Source organism: Colias croceus, chromosome 23, assembly GCF_905220415.1.
Source record: "Colias croceus chromosome 23, ilColCroc2.1".
NCBI lineage: Eukaryota > Metazoa > Arthropoda > Insecta > Lepidoptera > Pieridae > Colias > Colias croceus.
The window spans coordinates 7,702,393-7,727,387 of NC_059559.1; the positions used below are offsets into that span (position 1 = coordinate 7,702,393).

General features: G+C 39.2%; 1 protein-coding gene across 1 annotated transcript in view; it reads left to right on the forward strand.

Moving 5' to 3' along the window:
- Nucleotides 1–24,995, forward strand: part of LOC123702232 (protein slit) — a 195,397-nt gene that overhangs the window by 152,353 nt on the left and 18,049 nt on the right. The window contains exons 6-28 of the mRNA XM_045649928.1: nucleotides 2,474–2,617; nucleotides 3,500–3,661; nucleotides 4,322–4,392; nucleotides 5,696–5,840; nucleotides 7,009–7,152; nucleotides 7,416–7,487; nucleotides 7,702–7,773; nucleotides 7,932–8,003; nucleotides 9,082–9,245; nucleotides 10,108–10,264; nucleotides 10,748–10,839; nucleotides 11,690–11,816; nucleotides 12,136–12,207; nucleotides 14,705–14,865; nucleotides 15,640–15,769; nucleotides 16,480–16,657; nucleotides 17,259–17,368; nucleotides 18,556–18,722; nucleotides 19,595–19,808; nucleotides 20,321–20,460; nucleotides 21,004–21,173; nucleotides 21,844–22,011; nucleotides 24,238–24,313. Coding sequence (XP_045505884.1) covers nucleotides 2,474–2,617; nucleotides 3,500–3,661; nucleotides 4,322–4,392; nucleotides 5,696–5,840; nucleotides 7,009–7,152; nucleotides 7,416–7,487; nucleotides 7,702–7,773; nucleotides 7,932–8,003; nucleotides 9,082–9,245; nucleotides 10,108–10,264; nucleotides 10,748–10,839; nucleotides 11,690–11,816; nucleotides 12,136–12,207; nucleotides 14,705–14,865; nucleotides 15,640–15,769; nucleotides 16,480–16,657; nucleotides 17,259–17,368; nucleotides 18,556–18,722; nucleotides 19,595–19,808; nucleotides 20,321–20,460; nucleotides 21,004–21,173; nucleotides 21,844–22,011; nucleotides 24,238–24,313 — 3,008 coding nt within the window. The remainder of the gene's footprint in view (nucleotides 1–2,473; nucleotides 2,618–3,499; nucleotides 3,662–4,321; nucleotides 4,393–5,695; nucleotides 5,841–7,008; nucleotides 7,153–7,415; nucleotides 7,488–7,701; nucleotides 7,774–7,931; nucleotides 8,004–9,081; nucleotides 9,246–10,107; nucleotides 10,265–10,747; nucleotides 10,840–11,689; nucleotides 11,817–12,135; nucleotides 12,208–14,704; nucleotides 14,866–15,639; nucleotides 15,770–16,479; nucleotides 16,658–17,258; nucleotides 17,369–18,555; nucleotides 18,723–19,594; nucleotides 19,809–20,320; nucleotides 20,461–21,003; nucleotides 21,174–21,843; nucleotides 22,012–24,237; nucleotides 24,314–24,995) is intronic.

Genomic DNA, 24,995 nt, shown 5'->3' on the forward strand with positions numbered 1-24,995 from the left:
GGCTTCATAAAGTTAGATATTCGATAACAACTGTCAACTAACATTAAAGTGGATGACTACACATCAATAGTTTTCTATTTAAAGATAAATCCATACTTAAAATAATTAAAAGGTAATGAAATATTATATTATTATAAAAATGCCTTCTCCAAATTTTCACACACAGTCAGGTGGCGGCTCCATCTATTATTCACTGGCAGATATTTCGTAATTTCGCGAAGTGATAGCGTTGTCATTGTATGGATATGGCTTTTTATTTCATATTCATATTACATTTAGTATATTATACTAGCGGTGATCTGCGGTTTTACCCGCAGTACTCAGCTCCTGTTGGTCTTAGCGAGATGATATATAGCCTATAACCTTCTCCGATAGATGGGCGTAGAGTAAAAAAATAATCAAATATCTTTAATTTTAAAAAGTAAGCATGAATACTCCATTCTCTTCTCCTTACTTAAATATAATATACTAGATTTCCGCCCGCGGATTCGCTCGCGTTTTCAAAGGAAAACCCGCATAGTTCCCGTTCCCGTGGGATTTCCGGGATAACACCTATGTGTTAATCCAAGTTACCCTCTATATGTGTGCTAAATTTCATTGTAATTGGTTCTGTAGTATTTGCGTGAAAGAGTTACAAACACACACACATCCTCACAAACTTTCGCATTTATAATATTACTAACTTACCGCCCGCGGCTTCGCCCTCTTAAATTATATACTAAAACCTTCCCCTTGACTTCACTCTATCTATTAAAAAAACGCATCAAAATCCGTTGCGTAGTTTTAAAGGTTTAAGCATACAAGAAGATTAATTAAGGGACATAGGGATTAGGGACAGAGAAAGCGACTTTATTTTATACTATGTATAGTGTAGGATCAAGATTTTACAAATTAATATTAAGATTTTAGTACATAATAAATTATAAGAAAAACCATGTCACGGTGTGTTATAATGTTTTATTGTTACAATAACAAAGGCACGTAAAATTATACGCGTATTGTTTGCGATAATTGAACCAGAAATGAAAATCAATTGAGCCGTTACAGAGCTGTTAAATGTTAATTAATAATGTTCATTTATTCCGTCGTTAAACTTGCCTATTTTCTATTAGCTAGGAGTCGGTTTGTTATCACTACATAGTATAAAACAAAGTCGCTTTCTCTGTCCCTATGTCCCTTTGTATGCTTAAATCTTTAAAACTAAGCAACGGATTTTGATGCGGTTTTTTATAGATAGAGTGATTCAAGAGGAAGGTTTTGGTATATAATTTATTAGGTTTTACACAAAGCGGGTGAAGCCGCGGGTGGAAAGCTAGTTTTCAAATAAAATAGAACATATTTGAACGCTTTTAACGAATTGAATCGCTATTTTGATTCGAATGTAATACAAAATTATTATGTAAGTATACCATGTTACTATGGCCTCTACATTATTTCAATTAAAAATGCTCTAAAATCATAAAAATTGTATGTTTGTATGTCTATTCACTATCAAATATCAAGAAAAAGCTGTTCTTTATATTTATAGGTATAAGTATATATGTATAGATATAAATAAAAACACATGCTTAAATATTCTTAATAAAAAAATAATAAGGATATATCCGCACATCTCATACTTACATGACTTCATATTCAATTCTCATTAAAAAAATAAGGGTATATCCACATGTTATTAGCAAAACGTCTGCTGAGTCGGCAGTCGCGTGCCAAGTGCGATCGGAGCCTAAGTTGCGTGAAAATGGCCGATGGGGGAATGCATACATAATGCAACTTAAATATTAACTTAGATTGATGAAGATATCAAGAGTGCTTAGTTTTAAGTAACTTGTGTTTTTAATTTTTTGGGATATTGAGTTTGTAACTATGTTGAGAGCCCGACTGTGGCTATAGGACGTAAGTTAATAAAAACACATACGTATGGACGTTTTTTTATGAAAAAACTCTGAAAAACTGCTGTAAGCGTAACTTAGGGAAATGGGGCATTCGTAATCTTTTTACAGAAATTAAATGTGCTAAAACAAGGACATTATGATAATTATGAAAAAAATACAATAAAATAAAACATTTCCTTCACATTTATTTTATTTCTATAATTACTTAATCATAAAAAACAAAAATTATTCCAATGTTATTATAAATGATAAATTTTTAAAGAATAGAAATATTCGATCACGGTGAAAGACGCGTATTCGAATCCCGCTTCGTGATCGATATTTTCCTATTCTTTATAAATGTATATAATCTCTATTTACTAAAATACATTAATCTCAAATAACATCTACAATAGATACTTATAGAAAAATACATCTTTATTACTTTAAGATACACACACATTTAATATTTTTACATAGTACATCCTACAGGTTATTAATCTTTAATGTTAAAATACAATAACAAAATCCCGCACAAGGCAATGCCCGTCCTCCCAAAAAACAACGCTACATCTAACGTTGCGCACCCATCCTTCCAGAGACCTCAGCCGGAACGACTTAACCGCCATCAGCCGGCGCACCTTCCGCGGCCTCACGGCACTCAAGTCGCTCCACCTCGGCTGGAACCAGATCAAATGTATTGACGATAAGGCCCTGGAACATTTGAAGAGCTTGCAGTATCTGTAAGTATGAAACAATGAAAAAATCTGGTCATAAAATTTTGACAAAACCAATTCAAAAAATGTTCGTTGTAGTTTTCAATTCAGGGGATATGCCATGTCTTAAAGCAGTATTATTTTCATGGTAGGAAAAATGACAGCTCTAATTAAAGACTTTAACGGATTTTAAACGCGATTTATTATAAACAGACAGACTCTCTCTTCTGACTGCATAATACTCGCGTAAAATCAACCACAAGAATATACAATGCACTTTACTGCAGTGGAAATAGTACTGCTTTAAGACATCGTGTTATACCAACCGACTACCCGTTTATTCTATTCTCGTTTCGAAACCTATAGTTGAGTTGTCAGGATTTATTTCGTTAATAATTAACGTAACTTAAAATACCGTAAATTATTGTGGAAAATTCGTTGCAATTATTGTAGTTGCATAGCAGCGATGAAAAATGTTGTAAAATGCTCATATTTTATAGATTTTAGGTACAACTCCCCTTATCCTATTCTAGTAAGCAACACAATAACCTCGGTTATAGTCATCTATTGGCGACGCAACATGCTTACCACCAGGCAGTCTGTTCGTTTGCCTCCCGATGCCAAATAAAAGCATCTTCATCATCATTATCAGCCTATATTTGTCCACTGCTGGACATAGGCACTGCTACATAGTATAAAACAAAGTCGCTTTCTCTGTCCCTATGTCCCTTTGTATGCTTAAATCTTTAAAACTACGCAACGGATTTTGATGCGTTTTTTTTTAATAGATAGAGTGATTCACCAGGAAGGTTTTAGTATATAATTTATTAGGCTTTAGACAAAGCGGGCGAAGCCGCGGGTGGTAAGCTAGACAGTCATATAATAACATAGTTGTTTTCCACCTTCCAGGACGTTAAACAACAACAACCTAACCTACCTGTCTCTGGACGCGGCGATGGTAGCGCGGCTGCACGCTCTGCGTCTGTTCGACAACCCCGTGGTGTGCGACTGCCGAGTGGCGCGGCTCAGCGCGGCCGTGCGCGCGGCCGGCCTGCTCGGCGTCGGGGCGAGGTGGGTGCAACATTATCTATACTAGTATTATCTATACTAATATTTTCTATACTAATATTATCTATACTAATATTATCTATACTAATATTATCTATACTAATATTATCTATACTAATATTATAAAGAGGAAAGGTTTGTATGTATGTATGGTTTTCACGCATAAACTACTGAACCGATTTTGATGAAATTTGGCACAGACAATCTTTAGACCCTGAGAAAGAAGGCTACCTTTTATTGCGAAATATGTACCACGGGCGAAGTCGGGGCGGACCGCTAGTAGTATATACTACTCAGGAACTACTACTCCAATTTGAAAGAATTTTTCGGTGTTAGATAGCCCATTTATCGAGGAAGGCTATAGGCTGTATATCATCACGCTAAGACCAACAGGAGCGGAGCAATGCGGGTAAAACCGCGGGGCACAGCTAGACTGTCTATGATATGAACACAAAAACGATTAGTGTACGAAAGCATCATAAAAGGAGTGGTTGGATTAGAAAGTTTAACTTTTACACCATAGTTCCTTTTATAGTGTAGGAACGCACTAAGGGGCCATTATTAAATGACTATCGAATAGCACAACTTACGACTTACTCGAATCAGGGAAAAAAGTGTTATTTTTTTCAATCATTTGACTCTTACGAAATCTCTATGTGGCAGATGTCAGGCGCCAGCTGCACTGCGCGGAGCCTTCCTCAGCGAGATAGAACCTCATGAGCTAGTTTGTAACGGTAAGGATACCTTCATCCATGCTATAAGGATAATTAATATGAACAGAGATAAGACAAATGACAGATTTCATCTAAAGACGTGTTATACTATTTAAATTGTACTGTACAAAATAGAGTACCAACAGAATTAAAATTCTGATGCACCTTTGTCCCATAAATTAAAGTCATTAATTCAGTAATTCTGAAACATTGAAGAAGCGTATCAGCAATTTAAAATCCCTTTTGAGAGAAGACGTAGAGGCGTCGGTCAGCAAGAATTTTTTTACTTGATTTTGTAAATTACAATAGCAGGCGGCGCAATAGCAAGTTGGTTTACCTACAAGAGTCAGGCAATCACCTCAGTCTATTCTATCGATATTCTGTAGCGCGTACAACCTACCTACTATAGCTGTGAAAATATCTGAACCTTATCACCTAAACAATAAGATCGTATTTCCAAGCACAGATGTTCATATTGCTAATCTGTAGCATAACCAGCTTATTTACAAATTCAAAACAATCTGAACCCTATCACCCACACAACAAAGTCGCATTTCCAAAGACTTTCCTATCGTCATTCTAGAACGCGTACAGCGTATCCATAACTTCAAAAACAATCTGAACCCTATCACCCACACAACAAAGTCGCATTTCCAAACCCAGACTTTCCTATTGTCATTCTAGAACGCGTACAGCGTATCCATAACTTCAAAAACAATCTGAACCCTATCACCTACACAACAAAGTCGCATTTCCAAACTCAGACTTTCCTATCGTCATTCTGGAACGCGTACAGCGTATCCATAACTTCGAAAACAATCTGAACCCTATCACCTACACAATAAGGGTCAACTCACACCAAAAGAGCGGCGAAGCGCAGCGCAGCGCGGCGAAGCGCGGAGTAGCGGAGGCCCGCCACTTCTCGAGCATTCCAGCGACTTCTCGAGCAGTCGCGGGAATCCGCGCGCCTTCCCGCGATGAATTCACGGGTCGCTCTTTGCGCAGTTCGAATGCTCGCGCGCACAGACGCGTGCGGGGAGCGGGCGCGAGGGGCGGGATATTGCCAGCGGCCGCTCGCGAATGCTCGAGCATTCTCTGGAATTCCCGCGACTTCTCGCGCAGTCGCACGGTCCGTCCGCTGGAATTACACGGAATTCCAGCGGCGCCGCGGGCATCCGCGCGACTCGTTCGAGCTTCTCATGCGATAATGAGTATTATATTAATGAAAATAAAGTTAAAATTCATATGACACGGAAACTGCGCTCCGCTTCGCCGCGCTTCGACGCTCTTTTGGTGTGAGTTGACCCTAAGGTCGCATTCCCAGGCCCCAACACAGCCACAACAGCGGAGTGTTCCGCGGAGGCGCGCTGCCCGCCGCCGTGCCGCTGCTCGCCCGACGGCACCGTCGACTGCCGGGAGCGGCTGCTCGCCGCCCTGCCCGCCGCCATACCGCACCGGGCCACTGAGATGTGAGTCACTACACAAAAAATGTGTGCGTGTACTTATGTACACGCGTTAGAAGTTATAGTACTTCTTTGGCGTATGGAAAAAATACTAGAATATACAACTTGAATAGGTATAGTTATCAATTTTCATACCTAGAACTAACTTCATGCTGTTAAATTTAGGTGTCGTTGTGCGCGCATCGTAAAAATTCACTCTCATCATTTTTTCCATCGCGCTAAAAGAAGTATAACTTCAAAAAATTTTTGCGTTTATTAGTGTACACACGTAAGAAGTGAAACTTCTTTATGACTTAATTTTTCAAAAAATAATTTACTATATGCAACTTTACAGGAATACGTCGATTCACGCGTGGTAGGGATGAAAAAGATGGCGCGTAACGGAAAAATGTCACGCGTAACAAAAAAATGTTACACTAAATTTTTTTCCAACCCCGATAAAGAAGTTTCACTTCAAAAACATGTATGCTGAGCACACGTGTCAGAAGTGAAACTTCTTTAGTTACGAACTACGCTCAACGCGCCTGAAGAAATTTCACTACAAAAATTAAGCCAATGACATATAAAATCCCTTTGAATAGTGGAAAGAAATAAAGATGTAAAGTAAAATAAAATAATCCATTGTTACTTTTGTACGTTACACAAATTATTCACACACACACATACAAATATTCTTACCTATTTTAGGATCTTATGCGACGTGTGATTTCTTATATTTATTGCACTATGATTTAATATATGTTATACTTTCAAATAATTTATTAAGTAAGTTATATTGCTTACCAATTCAATTATACCCCGATTCAGAATATTAAAACATTTATAAATATTATAAACTTTTTCAAATTGTGTATAATATTTTTGAAGTGAAACTTCTTTATCGGGGTTGGACAAAAAGTTAGTGTTACATTTTTGCGTTACGCTGTAGGCGTGACATTTTTGCGTTACGCCATAGGCGTGAAATTTTTGCGTTACGCCGTAGCCCCGTAGGCGTAACTTTTTCTTATCCCTAAGTTTCACTTCTTACGTGTGTACTCTAGTACACGCACACATTTTTTTTTACCACGTATGTTTCATTCTTAGAAGCAACCCTAAGTGACAGTCCGATCATTGCGCTATTGCATCAGAAACTTTCCAGTTAAAATTATTAAAATTTTTTACGTATCCCTTTCAGACGCTTAGAACAGAACGAGATAACAGAAGTGGGCGCGGGCGCGTTCGCGTCTGTCAAACGAGTCGCGCGTATTGACCTGTCGAACAATAAGATAACTAAGATCGCGGGAGACGCTTTCAATGGTCTGGTGCATTTGACGTCTTTGTAAGTATAAGTTTAAAAAAAATTGAGTAAAACACAAATTATTTGTGCCTAGAATGTGTATTTTTCGGACCTATGGACCTCTAATAAACTTTGACAAAAAATTACTATAATGTTTGTGACCATTGTATGCTATGTACGAAATTCTTCGTAGTCCACACCGTACTTTAATATTTTTTTCTAGTCAACGCCTATTCAATAAATTTATAATTTTCTTCATAGGGCCCTGTTTTTTTAACAAGCACAGTATTGTTCTTCTTTTTCAGAGTACTGTATGGAAATAAGATAAAGGACTTACCATCCGGGATTTTCCATGGACTCACATCATTGCAGTTATTGTAAGTATTATTATTTTTAGTAATTTTTAAAACGTGAGTAGAAATAATAATTTAATAATGTTTCAAGAAACAGAACATGCCCGTATAATATAAACACGCTTATAACAAAGTCTTCTACGATAATTTATAAAAAATAAATGCGGATTATTATTGTTAAATAGGTATTATTCGACCACTTTATTGGATAATTAATTCTATATTTGCTATGTTCCAGGTTACTCAATTCGAACGAAATTTCTTGCGTCCGGAAGGACACATTTAGAGATCTGCAGAGCTTAAAATTGTTGTAAGTAGCCAGATGTTACAAGATGTACTTTAAAATATTATTAATACTACAACATAGCTATTCAAAGGGTTCATTAAAGAAAAAAAAAATGCTTATTTGTACGGAACCCTTACTGTCGCGAGTCCGACTCGCACTTAACCAATTTTTATTAATTTCAGATCGCTCTACGACAACAACATTCGAACTCTACCAAACGGCACTTTTGACGCATTGACAGGCATACAGACGCTGTGAGTAAATGAAAAAATATTAAATATTATATTTCACAGCCATATTAATATTTGAACAATCTCAGCGTTTCATTTCGAAACCATGATAGTCGAGATTATATCATGTTATGTACCTTTGAAATCAAATACATATTAATTTTATTCAAATGACGACTTAAACAGTTTAATAAATAATAAATTAAAAACTATTCAATACCTCCACACTCTTTATCACTTTTATAAAGATTTTCTTATTACATAATATCTTCTAACGGCTCGGGTGGAATACGTTGTCTTGCGACTTTTAACAGTTTAATAAAGAATTAAATAAAACTTTTTCGTATAAAGTATCTTCTAATTCCAGTTATTCAATATTTTAATTGCAAAGTGATTAATTTTAATTTTAATTTAAATTGAGACAGTATTTGCATGCTTTAGACTAAGCAAAACATGATGAACAATCGAAATATTTTGACATCTCTCTGTACCGTGTTTTAAGCAAATAAATATTATTTTATTTTTTATTTCATTCAATAAATCATTTATTTATTCCCACACCAGACACCTCGGACGTAACCCGTTGTCTTACGACTTAAACAATTTAATAGAGAATTAATAGTAGCAGTTAAAACTATTAAACTAACTGAATTAACACCCATATCTTCAATACCAGACACCTCGGACGGAACCCGTTGTCTTACGACTTAAACAATTTAATAGAGAATTAATAGTAGCAGTTAAAACTATTAAACTAACTGAATTAACACCCATATCTTCAATACCAGACACCTCGGACGGAACCCGTTGTCTTACGACTTAAACAATTTAATAGAGAATTAATAGTAGCAGTTAAAACTATTAAACTAACTGAATTAAAACCCAAATCTTCAATACCAGACACCTCGGACGGAACCCGTTGTCTTACGACTTAAACAATTTAATAGAGAATTAGTAGCAGTTAAAACTATTAAACTAACTGTATTAACACCCATATCTTCAATACCAGACACCTCGGACGGAACCCGTTGTCTTATGACTTGAACAATTTAAGAATTAATAGTAGCAGTTAAAACTATTAAACTAACTGCTTCAATACCAGACACCTCGGACGGAACCCGTTCTCGTGCGACTGTTCGCTCCGCTGGCTGGCGCGCTACTTGCGCCGCAACCCGATCGAGACGTCCGGCGCCAAGTGCGACGCGCCCAAGCGGGTCAGTCGCAAGCGTATAGACGCGCTGCGGGAGGACAACTTTAAGTGCAAACGTGAGTTGTTTTTTAATTTGTATTTAGAGATTTATAAAAAAAATATTTTGCCGTTTTTACAACAATTTTTCAATGAAAGATGGTGAAAATAACCCTAATCCTAACCCAACCTAATCCAATTTTTTATTAAAAAAGAAAGTTCAAAGAAAACACTGCCTGATATTTGCGGAGGTAGAGTTTCGTTTCGTACGATTTTTAGCAATATTGTGTCTTTGTAGTCGTTTATTACATCAATGTAAAGATTATAAATATGTACTTGTAGTATATTTTTGTTTTATTTATGCCAGTATTATGCATTTATAAAAATGACTGTTGACCGGATTATTATACAGGATGTCCCAGAAGTCGACGCCGCGTGGTCACGCAGAGACCTCAAAGGGTAATACCTAAACTAACCTTTCAGAAAATTTCGGCTTGAATTTTCTGAAAGGTTAGTTTAGGTATTATTACCCTTTGAGGACTCTGCGTGGCCACGCTCGCTGTAAAGTGTTCAAAACGTTGGTCTGGTTGATATTATAAGAAGAGAAGAGATAAGAGACAATGAAACTTGCGTTATACGTTAAAAAGTCTTTAATTTATAAATAACTAGCTTTCCGCCCGCGGCTTCGCCCGCGTTTTCAAAGAAAAACCCGCATAGTTCCCGTTCCCGTGGGATTTCCTCTATAAAACCTATCCTATGTGTTAATCCAAGTTACTCTTTATATGTGTGCTAAATTTCATTGTAATCGGTTCAGTAGTATTTGCGTGAAGGAGTAACAAAGACACACATACACATCCTCACAGACTTTCGCATTGATAATATTAGTAGGATATGCCCTTATCCCTTAAGCCCAATCCCAAAAGTGATGATGATGTTTGTTAGCGGGTGAGGACACACTAGAAGCGTGTGGGGACGAGCCCCCGTGCCCCGCGCAGTGCGCGTGCTCGCGCGGCAGCTCGGGCCGCGGGCTGCGCGTCGCGTGTGCGCGAGCTGCACTATCGGATATACCACGCGACCTGCCGATGGATACACATGCTCTGTAAGTATAGCTTTGTATTTTAACAGATTTTGAAATTATTGTCGTATTTGACGTGTTGGTATATTTTATACCGTGTCAAACAAGAAAAAAAGACGTGTGTTACTCGGGGACTGCCGCGGTAAAGCTATGCAAGCCACACCTCCGCCCGTCGGAGTGGGAAGCGTGAGGTTTTTTCGTTACTGAATTTCTCGATTCGGTCCCCGCGCTCAAGGCCCGCGATAGAAGCTATGCAATAGCTTAAAACTAAACATTTTACTTTTCAATAACAACTTATGTGTTCTGTACATGACATTAGAATACCACAAGAATTTCGTACATTCATAAATCATAACTATACGATATTTTTGTCTCTTATATTTTTCTCACTAGCCTGTTTAATAAAAATAATTATTATGTACACTGAAGAAGAGAAAAACGATGTTTCCTGTCTCTTCGTGATCTAAAATAATATTGAAAACTGTTAAAAGTCTCTTTTTGTTGCAGCATAATGCCAGACAACAATCTTGGTCAGATCAAGTCTGACGGCTTCCTCGGTCGTCTGCCAGATCTCACCAAGTTAGATTTTAGAAACAATGGTAAGATTTCATGTTGATTTTAATTATTTTTGCGAAGCTTGTCTCTAAACTCTCTATGAGTTATGTGCCTTATTTCTTAAAATAGTAATTTATGTTGTAATCCTGCTTATTACCGTTAATATTTATCCAATTTCATTATTTTGTCATAAATTATATTAACTGTGACGATGACTTTTCAACCAGCACTTGGCCAGCGTGGTAGATTTATAGCCTGTACTATCTAGTACAGGCTATAAATCTACCACGCTGGCACCTGTATCTACAGGCAGATATACCACATTCATCATAAGAAGCCCGTTTCCCAGCAGTGTGAAGTCCCATATGGGGATATGGGACTTCACATAGTGGGGTAAGGAGCAGATGATACATCTGTTTCACTGATCGTTTTTCTTTAGATACAAGTAGGTGATCAGCCTTCTGTGTCCTGACAGACCGAGACATTATTTTTTCTTAGTCTCTACCGGGAATCTAACCCAGGACCCCTCGGTGTTACGCTCACGCGTCAACCCGCCAAGGAGGCGTGTCCCAGCAGTGGAAACGTATATTATATTGATGCTGACGATGACGAATACCACAAATTTCGTCAAATCTTGTTCGCGGTGTGTCCCTTAGCCACATAAAACTGAAAGAATAGAATAAATTCGATCGCTCTGGCGGGTCACGAGTGGCTTAGTTGGTCAGGCATCCGCCCCGGATTGTCGTGAAAGGATGCGGGTTTGAGTCCCGCGTCGTGATCGAATTTTTTCTAGTCTTTATAAATTTATAAATCTTGTTCAATTTTCTATCAAACTAACTAGAATCTTCATCTGCATTTCAGTTTTTTATAGCCCTTTTAATGTTACTTCCCCAGGTATCACCATAATAGAAGACAACGCGTTTGACGGCGCTGCCAACATCCAGGAACTACTGTTAGACTCCAACCTGCTCGAGACAGTGACTGATAAAATGTTCTTTGGGCTTCATAGCTTGACTATATTGTAAGTAATTTATGGTTTTACAGAAGCAGAGAACAGTCAATTTTTTAAAGCTATTTCTATGATTTTCGTAAAAAAATAGAATATATAATAATCCGAACGATTAGTAGTACCTATACAAGCAGATGTTTGGCAATAGCTTACTTGTCTTAAAAAAAATAAATTTAAATGCGAGTTCACAGCTTCATTCATCACTATCATATTGTATAGAAATTATAATTACAAAGTTTATTTATGTTATTATTAGGAACATATCAGAAAAATGGGAACCAGGCTCTTTTTTAGTTTTGATTTTTTAATTTATTAACACATTTGTTTACAGATCTCTAGCAGATAATAAAATACGATGCATCGCTCCAGGATCCTTCGACCATCTCAGCATGCTGTCCACACTGTGAGTACAAATCTATTGCTATGTTCTATATATACATATAAAAGACTTGCTGCGCTCAGCGGTTTTACCTGCAGTGTTCCGCTCCTGTTTGTCTTAACGTGATGATATGTAGCCTATAGCATTCCTCGATAAATGGGCTATCTAACACCGAAATAATTTTTCAAATCGGACCAGTAGTTCCCGTCTCCCGAGATTAGCGCTCACAAACAAACAAACAAACTCTTCAGCTTTATATTATTAGTATAGATTACGAGGATAATTAGGTAATTAAAAAGTTAATCAAATTTGAATTTTATTTTTAACCGACTTCAAAAAGGAGAAGGTTATCAATTCAACAGAACTAATTTGGTACGACTAGCACCATTGTCTCGGATGTGCGCAGCTTACAATCAATTTGTAACTTCATTTCCGGACCTTGACATATTCATTCTTTTGATACCTAGCACAATACAAACCTAAAGTTATTCATTGCTTAATCAATAATAATTGTAAAAATAATTATTAACATTAAAATTAATAAAAATAAAATATTGTTATTGTCATTAAATAATTTGTTAATGTACTTAAATAATTCTATATAATTTCGAGAACTGTTGTGAATGCTGTGTACACCTGTTATTGATAAATGCATAGTAGATAGGGAGGCGAAGAGGGGAATTTTCTGTAATACTCGAGCGTGGCAGTTTAAGATATGAGAGATACCTTAGACCTAATAGAACAACCTTGTTAACTATTTAGCTCTATATGTAGTGACGCGCGCCTAGGATAGACGATCAGATTAGTAAAAAAAAATGGATAGTCTGAAATACTCGAGCGCGTCAGATTAAGATATTGGGGGTAGATTTTAGTGTTTTAAGACTAAATTTAACTAATCTGACCATAAGTCCTTGACGCCGCCGAGTTATAGGGTCGCGAACTTGTAAAAAAAAAACGTTAATCCGGCATTCTCGAGCGTGATTGTTTTTATTTTTATTTTGAAGAATATAATCTAAAACTTATTAAAAATACAAAATCTACCGGTTTCCGCATGACCGGAAGTCTGAAGGAGCCATTTCATCTTCCGAAAAACGCGTTGCAGCATATAAGTCGCAAACTTTACTTTTTACAAAAAAAAAGTTTAAATAAACAAAAAAGGTAATTTTATTTTACAAAAAAAGGTCTCTTTTCATTTTTGTCCAAAGTTAAAACTTTTTTTACTTGATGCATCGTAAAAACTCAAACTCCCGGTTTTTTGTGTATATCTCGAAAACTGAGGGAGTTAAGAAAAATTGATATGAAATAAGGATGATTAAAAAAAAGAAACCCACAAACCTTTTTCGGTCAGATTAAGAGAACCCACCAACATTTTTGTCAGATTAAGAAAATATGCTTTCAGGATACCGAGATAAACCTCCCCTATGAAAATCTGACGCGCTCGAGTATTTCAAAAGGACTCTTTTTTTCTGCATTTTCAAAAATTCATCATAACTTATCGTCATGTCGTAATCGTCAGTTTTTTTAAGGGGAGCTTCCTTGGGGCCTACTTAACACCCCTTCCGAAAATCTGACGCGCTCGAGTAAATTTTTTTTTTGTGCATTTTTGACGAATTTATATGCCTAGCCCCACCACGCAAACCGGCAGATTAGTATACCGTTGTTATCAGAGGGACTTGGGGCGTACGTAGTATGAATATCTGACGCGCTCGAGAATGCCCAAGTAACTGTTTTTTTTTTTTACATTTTTGAAAATCCGTACACGCCAAACCCACCGCTAAAATGGTTTTTACCATAGAAGCTTTTCTTTTCGAAATTATTTTCTCTTTCGATTTTGATAAGTCTCGACGACGCCGTTGAATTACGCCATTTAGCTACCTCGCCTCCCTATCTATAGTATTAATGAATTTATAATGTTTATTGTATGAATCTGATATGTATTTATTGTTGGTGTGCCTAATAATTATAAATAAATAAAACAGGTATTTAGTAAATAGCACATCTAAATAATATCAAATCTTTTATACTTTTTAACCGACTTCAAAAAAAGGAGGAGGTTATCAATTCGACTGTATTTTTTTGTATATTTGTTACGCGATTACTCCGGCAATTATAAACCGATTTGAATAATTCTTTTTATATTTGGTAGGTCATACGTCAGACGTGGTCCCATTGTCACCAGGTCAGGATCTGATGATGGGATCCTGGGGAAATCGAGGGAATCCCTCAAATTTTGTAGGCATATACACTGTTTATCAGAAATTATCTTAATATATGTAGATTTTTGCATCTAATGATCACCATCTGATGTTGCTGAGCTGATGATGAATGGGATCTCTGTAACAAAATTGTGTAATACCATCGAATTTGAATGTGATTCTACTTTGTAGTTTAAATTTGTACATAATATAGGTATAGTCTTGAAGTCGGTTTTTGTTTTTTTTTCAAAAAATTTACTTCATGTTATCCGTTATACTCTTAAATACTTTTCCGTTTTGAAGTCCGTTTTTAACGTTTTATTCAGGACGTTATCCGGCAACCCGCTGGAGTGCACATGCCACACAGCATGGCTGGCGGGCTGGCTCCGCACGCGCCGCCTCGCGCCCGCCGCCAGCTGCGCGCGCCCCGCGCCGCTCGCCGGCACCGAGCTCGCGCAGGCTGATGTCGCGGAGTTCAAGTGTGCGGGTGAGTGTGTGTAGCCAGGATATCCACCCCCAGCACACTATCCAAGCTCCAAGCACAGTATCCAACCCCTCAGCACACTATCCAAGCTCCCAGCACACTATCCAAGCCCCCTTGCACACTATCCAAGCTCCCCAGCACACTATTCAAGGATAGACTTACAAAAATATGCATGCCATAGAATTAAAAAAAAAGAATGTGTGTACGTACACGCGTTAGAAGTTATACTTCTTTGGCGTATGGAAAAAAAATACTAGAATATACAACTTGAACATAGTTATCAATTTTCATACCACCTAGAACTTCATGCTGTTAAATTTAGGTGTCGGTGTGCGCGCGCATCGTAAAAATTCACTCTCATCATTTTTCTCCATCGCGCCAAAAGAAGTATAGCTTCAAAAAACGCTTTAATAAACTCATGATGACAAAATCGAATGGTACCTTTTGGGTACCTTTTGAAGTTTTGTTTAGAATTTGAATGCGTTATAAATATATTTTTTTTAAAATAGAAAAAATTCGGATCGCCCGCGAACGATTCTTCTTATAATATAAAAAAATTCAATGCTATAAAAAACTGTACATCAATTAGAACGCGGTCAAGTTTTTCGTTCAAAAACGTAGAATTATATGTGAGCAAAACAATGATTTAATAATATTAAAATTAATATAAATTAATTTAATTGCTTAAAAGGATGTCTCAATTTCTGTAAAATTGTAATCATATTGGTATATACAGACTAAATATTTTGATTTTGATTTTTTGAACTATGATTGTAGCGGAGGACACAGGCTGCCTGCCGGCGGACTACTGCCCGCAGCGCTGCACGTGCGCGGGCAGCGTGGTGCGCTGTGCGCGCGCACGGCTCGACGCGCTGCCCGAACGCATCCCGCCTTACACTACTGAGCTGTGAGTGTTGATGATGTCATTCATAAAACTTAATTGGAAAGATACTATTTAAGTGCAGAAATCAAATATATATTTTACTAGCTGTTCCCCTCGGTTTCACACGCATTGCTGCGCTCCTGTTGGTCTTAGCGTGATGATGAAGCCTTCCTCGATACATGGGCTATCTAACACCGAAATATTTTTGAAATCGGACCAGTAGTTCCCAAGATTAGCACGTTCAAACAAACAAACTCTTCAGCTTTGTAATATATTAGTATAGATTTCAAATTATTTTTCTTCAAATACATAAACAAATTATTCGTCGGTGGTACCAGATATAGGACGACTGAGCGACGCTAAGCAACGCTCGACGCGTCAGAATAGTACCCATAGAAAGAAGTTCTAAAACTATACTTTTACTTGTAAATTCTATGCTTATTCAATGAATAATATTTTAAACATGCTGACATCTATACCGGGTGTCCCACCGTTGGTATACTAAGCTGAAAAGAGGTTATAGTTTTGCATACGCTTTTAGTTGTTGTTAAAGTTTTTGTTTAAGTATTTTTTACGTGATCAGTGTATGCAAAACTACAAGTCCCTTCGCGCTTAGTATACCGATAGGGGGACACGCGCTGCCGAGGTAGAGATCAGTAAAAATATCAGAACCTATTATTTACCACTATTATCTGTAACATTTATTTAACTAACAAATTATATATTTATTCCAGGTACCTAGAATCGAACGAGATAACCAGCATATCCCCAGAGCAGATCAACCACCTTACGCAGTTGACTCGACTCGATCTCTCTAATAACAAGATCAGCGTCCTCTCTAACAATACCTTTGAGGGTCTCAGCAAGCTGTCCACGCTGATAGTCAGTTACAATAGACTGAGATGCGTGCAGGTAAGATAAACACAAGATAGCTGCGCCGCGCGGTTTCACCCGCCTGGCTCCGCTCCTGTTGGTCTTACCGTGATTATATTATAGCCTTCCTCGATAAATGGGGTATCGAACACCGAAAGAATTATTCAAATCAGACCAGTAGTTCCTGATATTAACGCGTTCAAACAAACAAATAAATAAACTTTCAGCTTTACCTATAATATTAAGTATAGATACGCAGAAATAAAAATAATTGATTTATTTGGAAGGATCATTGAAAACTTGGAATTTCTGAATTATATAAAAAATAGGGTTTTTTGCTTAGCACCGTGGGGTCCTGGATTCGATTCCCGGTGGAGACGAAGAAAAAATGTCTCGCTCTGGTAGGATACAGAAGGCTGATCACCTACTTGTCCCTAATTGTATCACCATTGAATACCATGTTTAAAGCAAAATAAAGATTTTATTTATTTATTTATATATTTATTTAAAGAAAATCGATCAGTGAAACAGATGTATAATGCATCTGCCCCTTACTCCACTATGGGATATGGGACTTCACTTTATGTCTATAAAAAGTAACTTAAGTGTTTCTTAAAATTGCATATATATTTGTTTTCAGCGCGACGCCCTAAAGGGTCTCACGCAGTTACGAGTGCTCTCTCTTCACGGGAACAACATATCGATGTTGGCTGATGGTGTGTTCCGCGACTTGGAGTCGATATCTCATGTGTAAGTAAATCTGAATTTAAATTGCATTTTTTTTATAATTAGACTAGCTGTTCCCCGCGGTTTCACCCGCATTGCTCCGTGTATCTTAGCGTGATGATAATATATAGCCTATAGCCTTCCTCTATAAATGGTCTATCTAACACCGAAAGAATTTTTCAAATCGGACCAGTAGTTCCCGAGATTAGCGCGTTCAAACAAACAAACAAACAATCAAACTCTTCAGCTTTATAATATTAGTATAAATAATATGTAATGTCATATGAAATAAGGTGTCACTGAAAATCAGCTTTGCAGTGAAAGTCTATATGCTTCCACTGTAAAATGCTGAGTGGCATTCCTTTTAGCTTGTCGGTTTAATAATTATTTAGTAGTTATTAAGTACATAGATTGTTAATTTTAATGTACCTGGCCTGTTTGCTAATAAAGATTTTTTTAAGTGAAACTTCTTTATTGGGGTTGGAAAAAAATTGAGTGTAACATTTTTTAGTTACGTGTGACATTATTCCGTTACGCGCCATCTTTATCTTATCCCTACCACGCGTGATTCGACGTATTTCTGTAAAGTTGCATATAGTAAATTATTTTTTGAAAAATAAGGTCATAAAGAAGTTTCACTTCTTACGTGTGTACACTAATACACGTACACAATTTTAAACTATTGCATAGCTTCTATCGCGGGCCTTAAGCGCGGGGACCGAATCGAGAAATTCCGTAACGAAAAAACCTAACGCTCCCCACTCCGACGGGCGGAGGTGTGGCTTGAAGGCATAGCATGCAATAGCGCAACCGCGGCAGTCACCGAGTGACACACGTCGTTTTATTTTTTTATTGAAGTTATACTTCTTTTGGCGCGATGGAGAAAAATGATGAGAGTGAATTTTTACGATGCGCGCGCACACCGACACCTAAATTTAACAGCATGAAGTTCTAGGTGGTATGAAAATTGATAACTATGTTCAAGTTGTATATTCTAGCATTTTTTTTCCATACGCCAAAGAAGTACTTTAGTACGTATATTTGCCGTGTGTTTTCATTGTATTTAATTATAGTTTAGCTTATTTATGTTGGTGTATTATGTACAATAAAGAATAAAATAAATAAATAATAAATAGAAGTATAACTTCTAACGCGTGTACATAAGTATTAAGTACACACACTCGTTGTTTGACGGTTGTTGTCGTGTGCAGCGCGCTGGGCTCCAACCCGCTGTACTGCGACTGCGCGCTGCGCTGGCTGGCGCGCTGGGTGCAGCGCGGCGAGCTCGTGGAGCCGGGCATCGCGCGCTGCAACGCGCCCGCGCGCATGCGCGACAAGCTGCTGCTCAGCACGCACCCCGCTGCCTTCGCCTGCAATGGTCAGTCGCGTGCTCTATGTGTAGCGACACAATATATTCAATAAATAAATAATAAATAAATAAATATTATAGGACATTATTACACAAATCGACCTAGTCCCACAGTAAGCTCAATTAAGGCTTGTGTTGTGGGTACTAGGCGACGATAAATATAATATTTAATAAATACATATATAGATAATAACACCCAGACCCAAGAACAAATAATTGAGTTCATCACACAAATATTTGCCCTGACCGGGGATCGAACCCGGGACCGTCGGCTCAGTAAGCAGTTACTTTACCACTGCGCCAACCGCGTCGTCATATTGAAGTGTTATTGTTTTTTTTAAGTGAATCTTTAGGCGCGTCGAGTAAAAGTTCAGGGTCGCGTCATGCCAATACAGCCACGTCATGGAGTAAGACGACGATTTTGGTACCTTTGAATCTTGCCCAAGGAGTTTCACTTCTGACACGTGTGACACACTCGCTCCTTTTTTTACATAAACACAGGTCTGTCGCACAAGAGATGTATTGAAAAATATAATAGAATGAAGAAGTATGGTCAGGACTGAAGAAAAATTAAAAGAAAAACTAATCAAAGTTGGTTCTCCTGACTCCACACTTCTGATCCTAACAACGGTCCTAAATGAATTGAAATCGTCATATTTCACACTCGTAACTTATACGCAAACAATGTTTTATTAATTTAAACTAAAAAAAAAACACAGAACACGTTCTGACTCAATAAAACGCATAATATAATTGATTGTTACAGTATCCGTTTTATGAGCATATTTTCAAATGTCACTTAATGTTTTAGGCACTTGATTCTACATGTAATTTGAACGCTATTATTATAGTAGATTAAAACCCCATTACAATATTTCCAGGCGACCCGCCCGCGGACATAGTGTCCAAATGCAACAAGTGCTACCGCAACCCGTGCGCTAACGGCGGCTCGTGCGCGCCGACCGCGGGCGGCGGCTTCCAGTGTTCGTGTGCGCGCGGTTACCATGGCGACACGTGTCAACACCAGATAGACGCGTGCTATGGGTCTCCATGTGCGTTTGGGACGTGCCAACTGCTCGAAGAAGGACGGTTTCAGTGAGTTGTTAGAGTTTTAAGAATGGTTGCTATGGCAACGAGCTAGCAGCAGCAGCAAACAATAATATAAAAAAAAAGATATTTAAAACAAACTTGACATACATCTACCCTCAAATACCACCCAAAATACATATATTCAAATTATAACTAAATTTTAAAATTAATTTTTTGACGTGAACGCGCCTCCGAGTTAAATTTAGGTCGCGTCATGACAACACCGTCACGTCATGCCAAATAAGTTTTACTTCTGACACGCGTACTCGCCACACACGCTTTTCTTAATTTAGGTATCACTGTAACTACATAGTATAAAACAAAGTCGCTTTCTCTGTCCCTATGTCCCTTTGTATGCTTAAATCTTTAAAACTACGCAACGGATTTTGATGCGGTTTTTTTAATAGATAGAGTGATTCAAGAGGAAGGTTTTAGTATATAATTTATTAGGTTTTAGACAAAGCGGGCGATAAGCTAGTATTAATATAAAATTGACATAATTAAATTTCCCGTTTCAGTTGCGCGTGCCTCGCGGGCTACACGGGCGTTCGCTGCGAGGCGAACATCGACGACTGCGTGTCGCATCGCTGCCAGAACAACGCCACGTGTGTCGACCACCTCGAGAGTTATACGTGCAAGTGTGCCCCAGGGTTCATGGGTACGTGTGTGTACCCTACTTTACCTGTAGTAGCATTTGGTACGGGATAAAAAAATATTAGCAATTGTAAAGGTATGACTGGAACTACACGTAAAAGTGTGTCCCAGGTTTTATGGGTACGTGTGTGTACCCTACGGCCTACGCAATATATAGTAGCCTTTCAATTATTGATTTATTGAGACATACACTTATAATTTTAATCATTACGTTAAAGTATTCGTCACGAAATATATAACACTACAATACCAAAAACAGGAGTTTCATAAATAATGTAATGAAAACAATAACAAGGTAAATGTACAACATTCGGCATTATTGCTAAAATGCAATCCCTTCCAGTCGACCATAACTAAAGGGCATATAAAAATATGGCGCGAAAGAATGATGAGCGTGAAAAAAAATATTATAAATTTTTAAAGAATAGATAGCCATTATCCGGCCAGTATAATCGAATATATTCTATTCTTGCGGTTTTATGTGTCTACGACACAATAAATCTTTTAAAATACTATAAAAAAACTAATTAATTGAAAAATTTTCCAGGCGAGTTCTGCGAAAAGAAGATCCCGTTCTGCACCGCGGAGTTCAACCCGTGCGCGAACGGCGGCACGTGCGTCGACCACACCAGCCACTACACGTGCTCCTGCCCGCGGGGTTACTCGGGGCAGAACTGCACTGTCAATGTCGACGACTGTATCAATCACATGTGTCAGGTAATTTTATTTTGCTAGTTTTCAGTTAAATTCGGACATAAAAATATTTTTTTTATTCGTTTGTGTTTCTTTTCATCCCAACGGAACGATTCTATATTGTATAAAATGACTAGATTTTTAAGTTTTTTGAAATAACTATTTTATACATAACATACATAACAATATATTTTGGATTCTGTTCATTGTTCTTTTTAAAAAATATTTAATGTACGAAAAATGTTTGGTTTTTGTTTGTACATAATATAGATTTTTGTTAAGAGTTCGTTTAAAACTTCTTTTTTATACGTGGGTGGAGCTGCGGGCGGGAGCTAGTAGCTTTTTATACGTATTATTATCGTATGACGTATACGGTTGTACTACTACCGTTCAAATGTTGTATTTTTTTTAGATTTTCATTTATTAACACTTTATTGTGCAAGAAACAAAATATACATAAAGGTTATGTAATATACGTAAAGCACAAAGGGCGGCCTTATCACTATGCAGTGATCTTTGCCAGGCAACCATGGGGAGAAAGGCAAAGAAGCGCAATATGTTGTAAAATAAAATAAAAACATATTTTTAGATATAGTGGAAATTATAAAAGAATACAATAAAATACAACACAACATTTTAATGTCCTCGATATAAATGTTTTCTCTCTCTCTAATACTGTGTACACCGTGTCCAGAACGGCGCGACATGCGTGGACGGCCTGGACGAGTACCGCTGCACGTGCGCGGCCGGCTACGCGGGGCGCTACTGCGAGGCGGCGCCGCACGCCGCGCTCGGCACCTCGCCCTGCGCGCACCACGACTGCGTGCATGGCGTGTGCTACCTGCCCGCGCTCGCGCTGCAGGTACGGGCAAGGGGCACGTAGTGGGGCACGGGGCAAGGGGCACATAGTGGGGGCAAGGGGCACATAGCACATAGTGGGGGCAAGAGGCAAGGGGCACATAGCGGGGGCAAGGGGCAAGGGGCACATAGCGGGGGCAAGGGGCACATAGCGGGGGCATGGGGCAAAGGGCACATAGCGGGGGCATGGGGCAAGAGGCACGTAGCGGGGGCATGGGGCAAGAGGCACGTAGCGGGGGCACGGGGCAAGAGGCACGTAGCGGGGCAAGGGGCACATAGCGGGGGCAAGGGGCAAGGGGCACATAGCGGGGGCCCGGGGCAAGAGGCACGTAGTGGGGCACGGGGCAAGGGGCACATAGCGGGGGCACGGGGCAAGAGACACGTAGTGGGGCACGGGGCAAGGGGCACTAAGCGGGAGCAAGGGGCACTTAGCGGGAGCAAAGGGCAAGGGGCACATAGCGGGGGCACGGGGCAAGAGGCACGTAGTGGGGCACGGGGCAAGGGGCACTAAGGGGGGGCAAGGGGCACTTAGCGGGGGCAAGGGGCACATAGCAGGGGCACGGGGCAAGAGGCACGTAGTGGGGCACGGGGCAAGGGGCACGTAGTGGGGGCAAGGGGAAAGGTGCACATAGCGGGGGCAAGGGGCACACAGTCCGTTTTTCCTCTGGCGTGCTACTGTAGACTGCTTTTGTAGGGGACCGGTTCTTCAAATAAACAGCGGTATTGACCGCTTCTGCCCAAAACTGCCCATCTAAGCCTGCGTCTCGTAACATGCTGCGAGCCTTCTCAACGATTGTCCTGTTGGCCCGCTCAGCAACGCCGTTCTGCTGAGGCGAGTGCGGTATGGTCGTCTGGTGAATGATGCCGTTATCCTTCTAATATTCCTGGAATATAGAATTGACATATTCGCCTCCATTATCCGTCCTCAACAATTTTATTTTTCTATTGGTTTGGTTCTCCACCATTGCCTTGAAATGTTTGAAGTTATCGAAAACTTCACTTCCCCGGCACGGGGCAAGGGATACGTAGTGGGGCACGGGGCAAGGGGCACATAGCGCGAGCAGGGGGCACATAGCGTAGCGGGGGCACGGGGCAAGGGACACATAGCGGGGGCAAGAGGCAAGGGGCACATAGCGGGGGCAAGGGACAAGGGGCACATAGCGGGGGCTAGGGGCACGTAGTGGGGGCACGGGGCACATAGCGGGGGCATGGGGCTAGGGGCACGTAGTGGGGGCACGGGGTTAGGGGCACGTAGCGGTGTCAAGGGGCACGTAGTGGGGCAAGGGGCACATAGCGGGGGCAAGGGGCACATAGCGGGAGCAAGGGGCACATAGCGGGGGGCAAGGGGCACATAGCGGGGGCATGGGGCTAGGGGCACGTAGTGGGGGGCATGGGGCAAGGGGCACATAGCGGGGCATGGGGATAGGGGCACGTAGCGGGGGCACGGGGTTAGGGGCACATTGTGGGGGCAAGGGGCTAGGGGCACATAGCGGGGACACGGGACAAGGGGCACAAAGTGGGGGCACGTGGAAAGGGGCACATAGCGGGGGCACGGGGCAAGGGGTACATAGCGGGAGCACGGGGCAGGGCATAGGGTATATGGGGCATAGGGTACATTGGCACATAATACATCGGTACAGGGTTCATCAGCATAAGGTTTAGGGACATAGCGGCACAGGGTACAGCGAACACAGCGTGGGGCACGAGACATAGAGCACAACGTCAAATATTGCTACACTATGAAGGCAATTTAAGATATCGCTGTTAGATATGGGTTTCCTTTATACACTATTACACAGTTTTCACTAACGGCCTTACTAATAAAATGTTACCCATTCGCTATGCAATGGATTAGTCATTGCAATAATCTGTCTTGTTTTTATGATTGACGTTTCATGTGTGCAAGAGCAGGACACAGCTATTGTATAAAATGGTAGAAATTTATCCATTGTTTAACTTTTAATTAGTAAGGCCGTAAGCCTTTAAAATGAATAGAAAACAATACCTGAAGCAGTTTTGTTTACTCATGAACCAACTCAGAGTACTTAATATAAACAATTATTATTACTTTTAAATATTATCCGATCGTATTATTAGTTATTCCTTTGTCAAAACAAGTTCAAAACTGTTTCCATACTTCTATATTTTAGCAATGACAAATTAAAAATAACTGTTTAATCAGTTAATAAACAAAGACAATAGTATAACGTGCGCAGTGGTTGGTTTCCAGGATGACATTATGATGGAGCGACCGCTGCTGGCGCCCGCCAACGACTACCTGTGCAAGTGTGCCCCCGGATATTCAGGTAATTATTATTTTAAATACAAATTTTTTAAGTGTTAAAAGGTAAAAATTCCTACTTTATATTACGAACATAAAAAATAAATAAAAAATAAAAATTGTTTATCTATTGACTCTGACAAAGACGCAATTTTATGTTATTGAATTTTAGGTACTCACATGAATACAAAAAGTTGAAAACAGAAATTCTTTTAAATACGATTACAGAATAACTGGTAAAATAACTGATTCGCATACGGCAATTCTGTATTTAAATTTTCATGGCACAATAAAAATATATACAGAGTTACTGCTAAAGTTCGGAATTTATTTTTTATATTCGAATTTATCGAAAATTATCGAATCGGTCCACCCGTTCAAGTTGATGCCGTGGCCCGTGACCAAGGGAAATAGGGATTAAATATTAATTTTATTTATAATACTAGATTACCGCCCGCGGCTACGCCCGCTTTTCTGAAACCTAATAAATTATATACTGAAACTTTCCTCTTTAATCAGTCTATCTATTTTAAAAAAAACTGATCAAAATGAGTTGCGTAGTTTAAAAGATTTAAACATACACAGGTGTATAGGGACAGAAAAAGCGACTTTGTTTTATACTATGTATTGATGTAGAGATTATGACATCCGGTAGGGCATCCGCCCCGGATTGACGCGAAAGGATGCGGGTTCGAGTCCCGCCTCGT